The 14,985-nt window shown below is 47.5% G+C and overlaps 1 protein-coding gene across 2 annotated transcripts; it reads left to right on the plus strand.

The window, feature by feature from the left end:
- Positions 1 to 2,052: 2,052 nt before the first annotated feature.
- On the plus strand, positions 2,053 to 14,579 carry LOC117888762. Of its 2 annotated transcripts, XR_004648367.1 has the most exons (5): positions 2,053 to 2,143; positions 5,618 to 5,744; positions 8,337 to 8,881; positions 10,448 to 10,507; positions 13,260 to 14,579. XR_004648367.1 is itself a non-coding variant. In XM_034792464.1 (4 exons), the coding sequence occupies exons 2-4, from the start codon at positions 5,633 to 5,635 to the stop codon at positions 13,353 to 13,355; spliced, it is 753 nt and encodes a 250-aa protein (XP_034648355.1). In that variant the 5' UTR covers positions 2,053 to 2,143; positions 5,618 to 5,632; the 3' UTR covers positions 13,356 to 14,579. The 2 variants fall into 2 exon arrangements, 1 of the variants encoding a protein (XP_034648355.1); XM_034792464.1 differs by lacking the exon at positions 10,448 to 10,507.
- The last annotated feature ends 406 nt before the right edge of the window (positions 14,580 to 14,985 follow it).

A 14,985-nucleotide genomic window follows, 5' to 3' on the forward strand; every position in this document is an offset into this window, starting at 1 on the left:
TGACCCCCTCAAGGGGGGAACACACAACCCTAGGTTTAGCAGGCCAATGCTCAAACCACTGAGCTATCCCTTCCCATGAGTAGAGCAATCCGGATTGTTCTGATCTACAGCTAAAAGCAAGAGTCAACCCCTCAGCTGCTGTGAAGTGTCCTGGCTTCAGCCAAGCCAAGGAACTATGTTATGCGGGGCTGATTTACAGAATCTGAAGATTCAGCCCCAATATTTCAACTTGAATGGAATGCAATGGTTTCCTTTTCATGAAGACCTATTTTTAACACTAGATGGTGGTAGCTTCACAAATCTCAGACCCAGGGAGACGCAGTTACTACAGCTTCCATTACTGCAAGGAAGCCGTGGCTTCTAGAAATCCGGTACTGCTGGGATTGCTATCCAGCTAAAAGCAGGGCTGCTCAGAGGATTCAGGGGGCCTGGGGCAAAGCAATTTTCAGGAGCCCCTTCCATAAAAAAAAGTTGCAATACTATAGAATACTATATTCTCGTGGGGGCTCCTCCGAGGCCAGGGGGCTGGGGCAAATTGCCCCACTTGCCCCCTCCTGGGTGGCCCTGGCTAAAAGACATTTGAAATACAGCAGGAGATCAATGGTGGTGAACGGCTGCTTGTGGCCGGGGACAAAGGAATGGAACTTTTTTGAACTTGCCATGGCCGGTGTTGTCAAGGGCTAGTTTTAATATTTGCAACACAAGAAGGAGCTGTGGCAAGCGTGTGGCTACGTTGGGACATCGTACACCAAAAATGCAGTGCTAGGAAACACTAACCTATTGGGACTGCCATCTGTTTTAGATTGCGGGAGGAAATTCTGATTTCTGCAGCAAAGGGGCTGAGGAATTTGAACCTTGCACCCACACCCCAGGACTGGTCTGATGAGATGGTGGGAAAGAGCAGAAAGAGGCTGCGTCAGCAGGCGTGAGAATCCAACCAGCCGCACACCAAGGTTCTTGAAATCATAAGGGATAAATAAGTCCAAGGAGAGTTTTAAAAACTAAGGCAAACAGTTTTGGCCTGGATCCTGCATTGAATATAGGGTGACCAGATCTCCTGATTTTATAGGGACAGTGCCGATATTTGGGCCTTTGTCTTATATAGGCACCTATTACCCCCCACCCCCGTCCTGATTTGTCACACTTGCTGTCTGGTCACCCTAACTGAATAGGAGTCAATGGACTAGGATGACCTGACCACGAGGAATGTCTTTCTGTATGAAAGAGTAAATCATATTACACCTCTACCCCGATATAACACGACCCGATATAACACGAATTCGGGTATAACGCGGGAAAGAAGCGCTCCAGGGGGGCGGGGCTGCGCACTCTGGCGGATCAAAGCAAGTTCGATATAACGTGGTTTCACCTATAACGCGGTAAGAATTTTTGGCTCCCGAGAACAGCGTTATATCGGGGTAGAGGTGTATTACACATATCGGAGTAGCACCTAAAGGCTTCAGCCAAGAGCAGGGCTACCCCGTGCTAGGCACTGTACAAATGTAACCCACCAATGAGAGCACGTTACAGGTTTCCCCCCTCTGTGCCAATCCACAGAAGATTTGAGTTATTCAAATCCCTAGATATAGAGCCTTGGCTCTGTAGCTCAGGCTTTCAGCTCGGCGATTCAGCCTCCAGTCTGTTGACCAAGAGGGCGGCCATCCCACAAGCGTCAAGTCAAAAGACAGCCCCTCCCTTAAAGACCTCACCCAATAAACAGATGAGCCAGACACAGCGTGGGAGGGGAGACGGATGAAGTAACTTGTCAAAGGTCACACAGCAGGTTAGTGGAAGAGCCAGACGTATGGGGCTCAGAAGAGCTGTGCTAATCCAGTGGCCTAACCCCTGGGCAACACTAACTCTAATACCAGTCCCCTCTGAGGCCTTCCTTCAGGGATACAAAACATCCTGCAGCCCCTAATTTGAAAGCCTTGCCCTGCAGTCTGCACAGACTGCAGCTTTAATTCACTGCTACTCTTATTTCCTGTTCTGTCGCTGTTCTGAGGTTTCACTATTAACATCAAAATTGAAGGGAAATTCCCTGCCCCCAGAGTGCTCCCCATAAATTTTTTCAGTTGAAACTCACAGACCCAAATGCCACGCAACAGCAGAGAGGCAAGCGAAAGGAGGAGACCCAGCACGAGTAAGTTCTCGCTGGAAATTTAGCCCTTTGTGTTCATCGAGTGTATAGGGTGACTGCTTGATTAGCGTAACTCGCTTGATTTGACCGTTTAAGGGAAGCCCAGGAGAGAACCGGGCAGCCATTGCTGGTGATTGCAGCCGGCAACTATATGGCCTACATCTTTTAACTAGCCACAACAGCAAAGCGGGGGGTCACCACGGCCCCACTTATTGTTAGGAGCAGCATATCTGATTGCTTCACATCTAAAGCAACTGAGTGTCACCCGGCTAATATACTGAGGGATAGGCAGAAGATTCAGGGTCGTATGCTTCTCTGAGTTGTATCAATGCCATTCTACTGAAGTCTCAGAAGTCATACTAGCATGCTCGTTTGTCTTCAGAACCAGAGTAAAGGGTTAAAGCAGAAGTAGTCAGCCAAATGGTCAAGGTTCAGGAAGGTTTGCCATTTTGGGATCACTACTTTGGTCTTAAACTGTGAATAACTGGCAGGTTGCATATCAGATTAAAATTCCTAACTCCACGGCGATCTCATCTTCACTACAGTAATTGTTGGAAATTAAATAGCAATAAACTATTAAAGCCTTTATTGAATGCAATCAATGTAATGAAGGCAAACTCAGTAATTAAATCCCCAAGTCATGCACTTTTTAATAATTCACTGGTATATTAATTTATAACTCTTGTATGAAATGTGTATTAAGGATCTGTAACACATTCCTGGTGTTTGCTTCCCACAAGATTTCTACAGTGACTTCTTTGTAGCATGGTACATCTGAGATTGGCTCATGCGTCTATGGTCCAATACAATGTTCATTGAAGTATTTTGTTATGTGTTTATAATTATACAATGCCCAGCATAATGCAACCCTGGGCCATAACTGGGCTTGCTAGGTGCACATAAATAACAATAAATCAATGGAAAGGCTCCTGTTGATTCCCCGGGACATTAGATCAGGCGCTGGCTAGTGCATTTTAGGCTTGTAAAATTAATGAAGGGCCCAAAATAGCGTTGGTATGTTCTGTAAAAGCGAAAGGAATCACTGGGAAACCAGACAGCAGAAAATATGATCTAAATATTTTTCCAAGCTGTGTTCATGGTGTGACAGATATGTAAACATCCCGCACTGTAATTTACTTTACGGTTTTGTCAAAAGTTCTCTTTGTGCTGTGTGTATCGCTCCTTGTTTGATAATGATTGCAGCAATAGCCCATAAAGAATCATCCCTATCTTCCTAACAGGCAGGGGATGTTTCATCAGACGGATTAACCGAGCCCCTAATTATGGAACTAGAGTTTAAACTTTCAGAGCTGAGCTGCAGAAAAAAATGGGAAATTATGACAAGCAGCAAAGCTGATTTGCGTAGTTAGACTAATGGAGATGCATGAGCCCTTCAAACGACAATTTACTTTGTAGGTGGCTCAGATTTCCTCTGAGCATTGGGTTTATTTCCTTACCTCCCCCCCCTAATAATTGGTGCAAACAGCAAAGTCAAATCCACCATAGGGCAGGTAAGGCAAGGAGGAATGTGCTCAATATAATACAAAGATATTTTTCTTAGTGGCAAAACTGCTTTGTTATGCAGTAACCCGTGGGCCATGAACTAGCTTTCCACTTGCCTGGTATTTTAGGAGGAGATTTTCAAAAGGCACAAAGGGCAGTTTGTGGCCCAATTCCCACTGGAATAAAAAAAAATCATGGGCCTAGTACCCACATATGCCTTTGGCAATCTTCCCCTTTCATGTCTGTCTCCCTGGCTACTGCACGGCATTAGTGATCACAGGTGGGATGAAATTCATGACTCCCCATGGGTTGATGGTAATGTTTCATGGGTGATGTCCAGTTGGCCGCCGGTATCAAGAGGAGTGCTCCAGGGGTCGGTCCTGGGGCTGGTTTTCATAGACTATCAGTGTTGGAAGGGACCTCAGGAGGTCATCTAGTCCAACCTCCTGCTCAAAGCAGGACCAAGCCCCATTCCTCCCATCATCCAGATCATTAATAAAGATGTTGTTCAACATCTTTATTAATGATCTGGATGATGGGATGAATTGCACCCTCAGCAAGTTCGCAGATGACACTAAGCTGTGGGGAGAGGTAGATATGCTGGAGGGTAGGGATAAGGTCCAGAGGGACCTGGACAAATTGGAGGATTGGGCCAAAAGAAATCTGATGAGGTTCAACAAGGACAAGTGCAGAGTCCTGCACTTAGGAAGGAAGAATCCCAGGCACCGCTACAGGCTGGGGACCGACTGGCTAAGCAGCAGTTCTGCAGAAAGGACCTGGGGATTACAGAGGACGAGAAGCTGCATATGAGTCGACAGTGTGCCCTCATTGCCAAGAAGGCCAACGGCATATTGGGCTGTATTAGTAGGAGCATTGCCAGCAGATCGAGGGAAGTGATTATTACCCTCTATTCAGCACTGGTGAGGCCACATCTGGAGTATTGCATCCAGTTTTGGTCCCCCCCATTACAGAAGGGATGTGGACAACTTGGAGAGAGTCCAGCAGAAGGCAAATGATTAGGGGGCTGGGGCACATGATTTACAAGGAGAGGCTGAGGGAACTGGGGTTATTTAGTCTGCAGAACAGAAAAGTGAGGGGGGATTTGATAGCAGCCTTCAACTACCTGAAGGGGGGTTCCAAAGAGGCTGGAGCTCAGCTGTTCTCATTGATGGGAGATGACAGAACAAGGAGCAATGGTCTCAAGTTGCAGTGGGGGAGGTCTAGGTTGGATATTAGGAAAGACTATGTCACTAGGAGGGTGGTGAAGCACTGGAATGGGTTCCCTAGGGAGGTGGTGGAATCTCCTTCCTTAGAGGTTTTTAAGGCCCAGCTTGACAAAGCCCTGGCTGGGATGATTTAGTTGGGATTGGTCCTGCTTTGCGCAGGGGTTTGGACTAGATGACCTCCTGAGGTCTCTTCCAACCCTGATCTTCTATGATTCTATGCAAAAGCAAGCCTCCCCCCCACAGAGGAAGCAGGCCTGAACATATATGAATTATGGCTTTATTCTGCTTCCTCTTCAGATCAATGAGGAAACTCAGGCCTGCCAGGTTTGTGTTTTGTAAGGGTAATTACAAACTTCTCACTTTTTATTCCCGAGAGGCAGCATGGCCTAGTGTCTAGACTGCTGGGCTACGAGTCGGAAGACCTCCATTCTAGGCCCACGGTTGCAACTCACTGACCTTGTGACTTTGAGCAAATCACTTCCCCTTTCTTTCCCCTCCCACTCTTTGTCCTTTCCTGGTAGATTGCAAATGCATTGGGGGAAGAAACTGCTTCTTATTATGTGTTTATACAGTGTCCAGTGTAACTCTGTTGGCACGGTTGCAATTCAAATAAATAATAATCATATCAATTGCAACAGCTCCTCCTAAAATAAACTGATTCACAGTCCCTGCCTGGCTCCTTGCTACTGTTTCTTCTTTAGTAACACTCAGGGCTAATCATTTTATGCTAGTTTTTGTTTTCCCTTAGCCAGGCACTGGAGAAATGGAAGAAGCGTTTTTCCAGCTTTACCAAGAATTCACACAACTGCAGGATTTATGTGCAAAGCAGGCTGAGTTGCTACAGAAGTTGATTGTGAAGAAGGAACCAATGACTGGTAAGGGACACTGCTTCGGTTTGTGCTGGTTACAATTTCCGGCGTCCTAAAGGAGGTGTGAAGCTCAATCAAACATGAATTCACATACCTTATAATTGGATTCTGCACGTAGCTGGTCCGAGGGAGCCCACGCTTTGTTGTGGCAGTTGCTTATGCTGTGTTGGATGGGAAATGGGAACTACCCTATACCTCGTAATAAGGATGTTGAATACCAAGCAGACAGTCAAGGTAAGGGGTTGTGAAGGCCAGTACTATAATGGGGTTCAAAAGGGAGCTAGATAGATTCATGGAGGATAGGTCCGTCAATGGCTATTAGCCAGGATGGACAGGGATGTTGTCCCTAGCCTCTGTTTACCAGAAGCTGGGATTGGGTGACAGGGGATGGATCGCTTGATGATAACCTGTCTGTTCATTCCCTTTGGGGCACCTGCCATTCAGAGGACAGGATACTGGACATGATGGACCTTTGGTCTGACCCAGTATGGCCGTTCTTATGTTCTTATAGTCACCCTAGGTACACATGCCTGCGCTAGCTCTGAGCGAGTTAGTGCACAAAAAAAGAAAGAAAAAGCCGCGTAGTCTCAGTGCGCGAGTGGCAAGACGGGCTAGCCAGCTGAGTCCATAGCTAAGATTTCAGGCGGGATTGTATTTGGGATGCGTAGCCCCTCCTTCCCCTGGAGTCACTGCAGCTGCGCCGGGACTGGTAGCACGCTAGCTCAGACAGAGCCAGTGCGGGTCTATCTACCCAAGGTTTGGAAATGACACCTCTAGCTCCAGCGTAGATGTGCCCTGCAAGATTCAGTTATGAAGCAAAACATTCACCAAGGGACACTAGCAATAGTGCTGTGCAAATAGTCATCTTTTTGCCATTTCTCCCCTCCCTTCCCCCCAGTGAAAATCCAGTTTTTCCAAACAGTTTTGTAACCAAAATTCGATCCACTGTTATTGGTATTAGAGAGGGGCTCAGTCAAATCCCGAGCACCATGGTGCTGGTTGGGCACTGCCTGGCCATGAAAGACACAGTGCCTTTCCCCGAGAGCTTATGATTAGATATTTTTTAAAGATGCAAAGCTACCAGGAGAGCTGATTGAAGATCAGAAATACTTTCCGGATTGCCCCACTAGCCAGGTTGTAAGCTCTCTGGGGGCAGGATCTGTCTTTTTGTTCTGTGTTTGTCCAGCACTAGGTTCCTGGTCCGTGACGAGGGCCCCTAGGTGCTACCGTAATACACCAAATAAATAAGCATCGCCACAGAATGCAATGCACATGTCTTTGACCATGCTTTCTCTAACATAAACATACACAGGGCCGGCTCCAGGCACCAGCAGATTGTTCGAGGCGGCATTCTGCCCAATCCTAGGGTGGCACGGCCACTTTTTTTTGTTGTTGTTGTTCCGCTCCGGCTGCCCTGTAGGGGGCGGAGGCGCGGAGAACCAGAGCGCCCTGCAGGGCATTCCTCTTCCTTCCCTCCTCGCCGACCGGAGCGGAGCCCTCGCGGCAGGCGGCAGCGCAGTGGGAGGGGCCGCGTGGCAGCGCCCCCGCTGTAGCCCTGGCCGCCCCCTTCTCTCTCTCTCCTGCTTGCTCCCTCCCCCTCCCCCCCCCCCCCCGCCGGTCCCCCTGCACCCGCGCTCCAGGTTTTTTTTTTTGCTTGGGGCGGCCAAAAAGCCAGAGCCGGCCCTGAACATATAACAATGTGTGTCTCTATATATTAGATTAAAAAAACATCTAGAACAAGTCACTGCACTGCACACACTTCTCCCTCGGGGGAGAACATGAGAGAACACACCCGGGAGAAAAGCTAGTCAGCTTGCTTAATGCAATACTGAAAGGTGCTCAGCTACTCAGAGCAGTGTGGTTTAGCTCACAGAACACTGGACTGGGACTCCGTAGACCTGGGTTTCATTCACTGGGCGATTGTGGGCAAGCCACGTCCCCATTTTACTGGTGGGCAAGCTGAGACACAGAGAGGCTTGTGATTTTGGCCTCCTTTGTAAACCGCTTTGAGATCTGCTGCTGAAAGGGCTAGGTTGTTATTTTTATTACTACAGTGATGAGTGTGGTATAAGAATCTAGATAACATAGGCTAGAACTTACCTAGCTAAACATTCTTTTCTTCCCTCTCTGACACTTCCTGGTTTGCTAGAGAAATCCCAGCATGCATCAACCTGTGACATCACTGACATCATTTGTTCCACAAGATGCAAAGAAAAAACAAACAGACACATTCACAGAGTAGAGTTTTGTAATTTGTCCTGAATTCAAAGCAACTAGGGATTTACTAAGATTCAAAGCTGTTTTCACCTGTGATGTTAGCTTCCGGGCAGGCTTATTTGCATTTGTGCCCTGGTATAGAGCACTTACCATTGTTACCTAATTAAGCAAGGTGAGGCATGGTAGATGGAATTGCCTTTACCTTCCTACTCAGTAGCAGCCTGTTGAGATGAGGGGGTAGCCAATGCCCAGTCACCAGTGTCTGTTTTATAGGGCTATGAATCACAAAAGGGGAACGATACTATTGGGGGGAGCTGCAAACAAAAGCAGTAACCTCCTTTCAGGCCCATGAATAAGTGGCTCCACTGTTTTCTTTTAAAGACATGCCAATTTCGATGCCAATCCAGTGCACGGACGACGGGGGATTAGCACAATCAGAGAGACTCTTCTTCCAACAGCAGTTACCAAAGGTTCCCAGCTCTATCCTTTCCAACCCAACAGTTCCTACATGGCCCAACTCCGCAGTTCTTCGGGACCAGCCACAAGATGCAGACATGGTTTCTCGTTTTGATATTAAATACCCCCCGAGTGCAGCAAACGCCAGCTTGTTAAGCAGTGCCAAGGGGAAGGCAGATTTCGCAATAGCACTTTCCAGCCAGAACCACTACAAACAGCACATGGGCAAGAAGGCGGCTTGTGACACGCTGTTGAAAAATTATACGACATTTCCTGCCTTGAAAGCGGACAAGGAACAATCCACAGCCCCTCCCATACCTCCAGAGCTTGCTACCTTAAATCCGGAGGATGTAGGCTCTTTTCCCAGTTTCTTGGATCTTTATGAAGCACCACAAGATTTACAGACGGAAAGTACTTCCCTTCAAGCAGCAGAAATTAAAGTTCCTATAGAAATACGAGGACCCACACAGGTACAGTATATGGTTACATAACAGTATCTATTATTTGTATTACTATAGCCCTGGACCAAACCCCATTGTGCTAGGAGCTGTACAAACATGGAACAAAAAGACAGTCCCTGCTTAGGTACTTTTATTGCTCCCTTTCCTGTAGTATCTGACCACCTGACAGTTTCCAACATAGCTATCTCCATCACAGCCCGGCGAAAGGGGGAATTATTTATTAGTCCCATTTTACAGATGGGGACAGAAAAGCTAAGTGACATGCCGCAAAGTCTCTGGAGAGCAAAGACATAAACCCAGGTGTGTCAAGTCCTAGGCTAGCCCCCTAATCATGGGACTATTCTTTCTCCAATAGATTGTAGGATTTGCCATACAGCAGCGGTTCCTCAAACTTTTTGCCAGCACGACCCAATTTTAATGAATTTTTTTCCTTCCGGGACCGTAGGCACCGACTTTTAGTTTTCCCCAGAGGTGCTCCACAACCCCTCCGCCCTGAGGCCCTGCCCCACTCCACCCATTCCCCCAAGGCCCCACCCTTGCTCTGCCTCTTTCTGCCCCTGCTCCTCCCCCTTCCCCGAGACCCCGCCCTCACTCCGCCTCTTCCCACTCCTGTTCCACCTCCTCCTCGAGGCCCCACCCACTTGCTGCTCTCCATCCTCCCCCAATCCCCTGACTGAGCCGCCGGTCAGCTGGTTGGCGGTGCTGCCAAACAGCTGATCAGCGGCGGTGCCACTGAACAGCTCTGGCCGGTGGGTGCTGAGACCCACTATAGAGCACGGCTTATTTTGTGCCAGGGCTGAGCCCCGGCACCTCTCGGCTTGGCGGTTCATAGCCCCGGCGTCTCTGAGCTTGCTGCATCAGTTCTGGGGGTTAAAAAAATTGCTTGAGCCCCGGCACCTCTTTCATTACAAATTAAGTACTGGGTGCAAGGATGCGCGGAGCAAAATGGTGTCCTTCACATGCTAGGGACCCGTGACACCATCTGCGGATGGGCACAACCCCATCTGGGGTCGCGACCCACGATTTGGGAAGCGCTGCCCTACAGGATCTGACCATTCGCCCATCCGCTCTAGCATCATGTATTTAAGGGGGAAGTGCTGGATTCATCACCCCCAAAAAATTAACCTTCCCCCCCCCATACTGTACCTAGCCAGTTGTATAACTCTGTTGTACACATGTGTAGCAATTCTTCCCTGAGCCTTGGGGCAGCCAGTTGATGCCCTGAGCATGAGATCTGATAACCTTGCTGTAATGCATCACCATAAACGTTGTCTTTGCTCATAAATGTACCAAGCTCTTTTTAGGTGACAGCCCATGTGTAAGTACTCTTGGAGGGTCTAATCACCTTCATTGCCCTTCTCTGGGCCATTTCACTCTCAGCTACTGTCCGCCTCCTTCTCTGAATAGTCTAGAATATTGTCCAAACCCCGGCAAATACTGAGGGACCCTGCCATCCATTTCTCCACCACAGAGGGACCAACCTTGCACTCTAACTCCATATTGCTTATAACTAAGCCATATTTAATTCATTGGCAGGCTTTGCCGCTTACCCCATATCGATATTTTCCTTCACAGCCTCTTCCAAAGAACTTCATCCAAAGCCTTTTGAAAAATAGATGATTTGGGCCATCTAGGGTAAGTGCTCGGCCACTGCTCCGTTGGGCACGCTGCAAATGCATGTAATATCCCCACTAACCTTTTTTCAAAGGCTGGGACACCCTATCACCAGCCTGGGACAACACTCTGCCACAGTCCAGTTATAGCCCTTACCTCAGGGCCCCGTGTATCCCTTCAGCACACACACAATCAAAAAGAAACGTGGAACACCACAAAATACTAGTCCAGGTCGACACCAAAAAAGCTCGGTTGACCCAACTACATCCCTCAGGGGTGTGAAAAATCCACACTCCTGAGTGACACAGTTAAGACAGCTTAACCTCCGGTGTAGAGAGCGCTAGGTTGATGGAAGAATTCTAGCTACCGCTGCTCTTGGTGGGTGGATTAACTACAGTGACCGGAGAACCCTTCCCATCGCTTCTGTGAGTGTCTACACTGACTCTGCGGCTATAGCATTCTAAGTGTAGACATAACCTTAGTCCTGTTCTCAAGCTGGGCTCCAGCACCTTAATGCCCTATATATTTCCCAGGCTAGGGTAGTCTGCAGGATCGGCTTGCCCTCTCGCAGTTCTCTGCTGGAGCCCCAAGAGAATATGACTCTCAGTCCTCTCCTGGTCCCAGGGACTCTCGTTTATATCCCAGAGCTGGGACTCATCAGGCCCAATCCCTTGATGCTGTCAGCTCGGTTAGATGATTCCCAGCACATGCTTTCTGGGTTCTTCTCAAGAACAGGGCTGGCTGCTCCCCAGTCCTCCTGGGCCCTAAAAGGGGCAGCCCTGTTACAGACCCCAATAAGTTAGAGGCAACATTTCCCCCTTTATAGATTCATAGATTCCAAGGCCAGAAGGGACAATTGTGATCATCTAGTCTGACTTCCTGGATAATGCAGGCCAGAGAACTTCCCCATAATACTTCCTAGAGCAGATCTTTTAGAAAAATAACCAGTCTTGACTTAAACAATGGTCAGTGATGGAGAATCCAGCACGACGCATGGGGAAATTGCACCCACGGTACCGAGGGGAGTTAGGCACCCATCTTCCTGAAGCCCCTTTGAAAATCTCAGCCATTGTCACGTAATTCATTTTGTATAACAGTAGGATTTAGAGACCCCAATCAAGGATCTGGGCTCTGTCACAGGGGAGTGTTCCCTTACTCTAGAGTCCACATGCAAACAGACCTCACACACTCCTGCGTTGCTTCAGCACCACGTGCTTGTTTTACAACGTGCCATACGAGTGCCTGTCTCTCACAACAGAAGGCTTTTTACTTTCTTCCCCGACGTGAGGCAAGATCTCTCCTAGGCCTCTCTGGTCCATCCATCTCCTCCTCTCCGTCTCTCTTTTTAACTGTCCCCCACTGATAAGCTAAATCATTCTGACAGGTGTTTAACCATCCAGTCCTTAACTGCTTATCGCCTTTCTTTGGCCCATGTGGGGACGCTGGCAGAGATGCACAGCTCGAGGAGTCCACCTTAGGCTACTCATGTGCTGTCGCAGCTCCATTGTGCAAGGCACTCTTCAAGTCCAGAGTAAAAAAAATAAGACCTCACCCCATTAGCCTCCTTTAAGCCCCTCCTCCAAAGACTCGTCTTTGCTGTGACACTGAAAAGCCACCGGTTTCCTGAGATGCTGCCTGTCACGCTGCCCGATATTGGCTGATTGCTTCCTTCTGCTCCTCCTTCTGTCAGTATGTCTCTGGTCAGATTGTAAACTCTTTGTGGGCAGGGACTGTCGCCTTGTTCTGTGTTTGTACAGCGGCTAGTGCAATAGAATTCTGGTCCAGGAGTGTCCAGGTTGTTGTTGGGAGGCTGGGGGCGGGGGCAGTTTATTGTAATGCAAGCATGTTTTTGCATAATTTCCTGTCACTTTTCCAAAACCGGGGATCTCGTTATAATGACACTATTAATAGTAACGGCTAAGGATAGTGAGCACTGAATCGAGGGTTTGTTTTTTTTAAGAAGGAAAAAAATGGACGTCTTGTAAAATCCAAATGTGCCTTATCAGCACTTAATAATAAAGCAGCAAAAAGGAAATTACAGAGCTTTCCAATTGACCTTTCACAAAAGCCCTTTTATCACAGTGTGGCTTTGGCAGAGATTGGAGTCTCCAAGGAGGAAGCGATGGGCAACTTGAGACACTCAAGTGCCGTAAATAACGAGGATGGGAGGGGATCGTCCAGGGGTTTCTGAAGGAATTAAAGTGCGAAACAGAGGAGCTGCTGACATCAACATATCAGACTCTATAGCCCTAGACACAGCTGGATAGATTCTGCGCTGGGTCTCTTCAGGAGGTGCAACCTTAGAGGAGGGGCAGGTGCAAAAGCTGTCTTTAAACCACATTTGCACCTTCTGCCTGCTCCAAGGGTTGACATGGCCGTGGGGTAAGTTAGAGCAGTCCTGGGGTTGCTCTGTCTTAATGACAGCTGTATTGCTAAGCACTACAGCCACCCCTCCTCCTGCCTTGGCCCCCAGCACACCTGATACACTGTGGAACAATGGGGGCAGCATAGGGGCACAGAGGTTAGCTCTAGGGTGGTCCTGCGTAGGGGAATTCCCCAGGGACCAGTGTGATCTCTTTTTATATCTGCAGCAGAGGCCAGCCGCTGGTCAAGCAAAGTTTCCTGAAAGCGGTGCCTATTTTTAAACAAGAAGCTAAGATTGATCATGGGAATTAAAGACCCATGGAAATAAACATTGTTAAAAGCTGAACCCAAATAATGCCCCTAGCTTGGTTAACCCAGTGATCACTCTTTCCCTTTAATCATTTTCTAGACTTCCTGGACTCCAGGATGGGCGGTAGAAGACAGTCCACTTGGTCACAGCGGGAATTTTGAACTCCAAGGGTACTCTGCATACACAGACCTGTGAGTTTTGCCAAATCATTTTCCCAGCTGGGGAAGCAGCACAAGGAGACTATGACAAGCATCTCATAGCTCATATCGAATAGGATTGGTATCATCATGTACTTGTAACCCGCTTACGGAGGATGGCTTTCCGTCCCCCTTTAGTGGCTGGACAACATAAGGGTTATGAGCCTGCTATAGAACTGTTGGAATAAGTGACTTCTTGACTCAGTGGCTGAACAAAAACACTGTGAAAAAACATTTTGGTTTGGTTTGACCCGAAATGAAAATGTTTCCATTTTTCCAGCCGAGCTCAAAAAGTAAAAAAGAATTTGTTTTGAATTGAACGAAACATTTTATTTCCTGTCTGAGTTTTTATCTTTTTCATCTTTTTCAAATAGCAATTTGAAATGCTCAGATGAAATGTTTCATTTTGGAAATGAAAAAAATGAACCATTTCAGCATTTCTGAGTTTTTTGATATTTTTGATATTTGACCCAATTTGCTATTCACTAAAATTGACCCAAATTTGTGAATTGTTTCCATCAGCCCAAATCTGCATTTTTTTTTGGTGGCAGCGGAAATGAATCACACAAAATGTAGATTGTTGAGCTCTGTTGGCTTTGAGCTGGATCTTTTAGCTAGGCAGTTGTGGCTCAGATGTTTGTGCTGGCAAAGAGAAAATAATATCTGCTTCTCCTCCCAGAAATGGAACCTCTCCAATAAAGGAATGTCCAAGCTTGTTAAGTCTCTTAAACCATGTTCTGTCATGCGTTGGTGGCAACCAGCCTCTTAATCACCCTTGTAACTTAAAAAAAAAAAGAAAAAGAAAGGAAGAATTTATATTGAGCTGGACTTCGAAGTCACCAATATAAGGGGCGGTAATTAAATCGGACATTCGTTAGACATAAAGCGTCTAACCTTTCCTCCTGCTCTGATATGCCATTAAGGCTCTGACCATCTAGCACCAAATGTGAATGTAGCAGAGATTCTGGATGAAAGCGGGTGTATACGGTGATAGATGATATTAGTGCCACTGTGACTTATTCAAATGCCAAGTTATATTTATAATTTATCAAAATACCCAGGCTTTTCTTTGGGGAGATTAATGACAGTTTCGTGTATTTTTTGGGTGTGAGTCATTGATCGCAGGAGCTTTTTCCATGCAACAAAAATGATTAGGGGGCTGGAACACATGACTTAGGAGGAGAGGCTGAGGGAACTGGGATTGTTTAGTCTCCAGAACAGAAGAGTGGAGGGGGGATTTGATAGCAGCCTTCAACTACCTGAAGGGGGGTTCCAAAGAGGATGGAGCTCGGCTGTTCTCAGTGGTGGCAGATGACAGAACAAGGAGCAATGGTCTCAAGTTGCAGTGGGGGAGGTCCAGGTTGGATATTAGGAAACACTATTTCACTAGGAGGGTGGTGAAGCACTGGAATGCGTTACCTAGGGAGCTGGTGGAGTCTCCTTCCTTAGAGATTTTTAAGGCCCGGCTTGACAAAGCCCTGGCTGGGATGATTTAGTTGGGAATTGGTCCTGCTTTGAGCAGGGGGTTGGACTGGATGACCTCTTGAGGTTCCTTCCAACTCTGATATTCTATGATTCTATGATTCTATGCGGAGACCGACAACTTCTTAACGTACATCACAGCATTG

The sequence above is a fragment of the Trachemys scripta genome, chromosome 16 (genome assembly GCF_013100865.1).
Source record: "Trachemys scripta elegans isolate TJP31775 chromosome 16, CAS_Tse_1.0, whole genome shotgun sequence".
In the NCBI taxonomy this organism is placed as follows: domain Eukaryota; kingdom Metazoa; phylum Chordata; order Testudines; family Emydidae; genus Trachemys; species Trachemys scripta.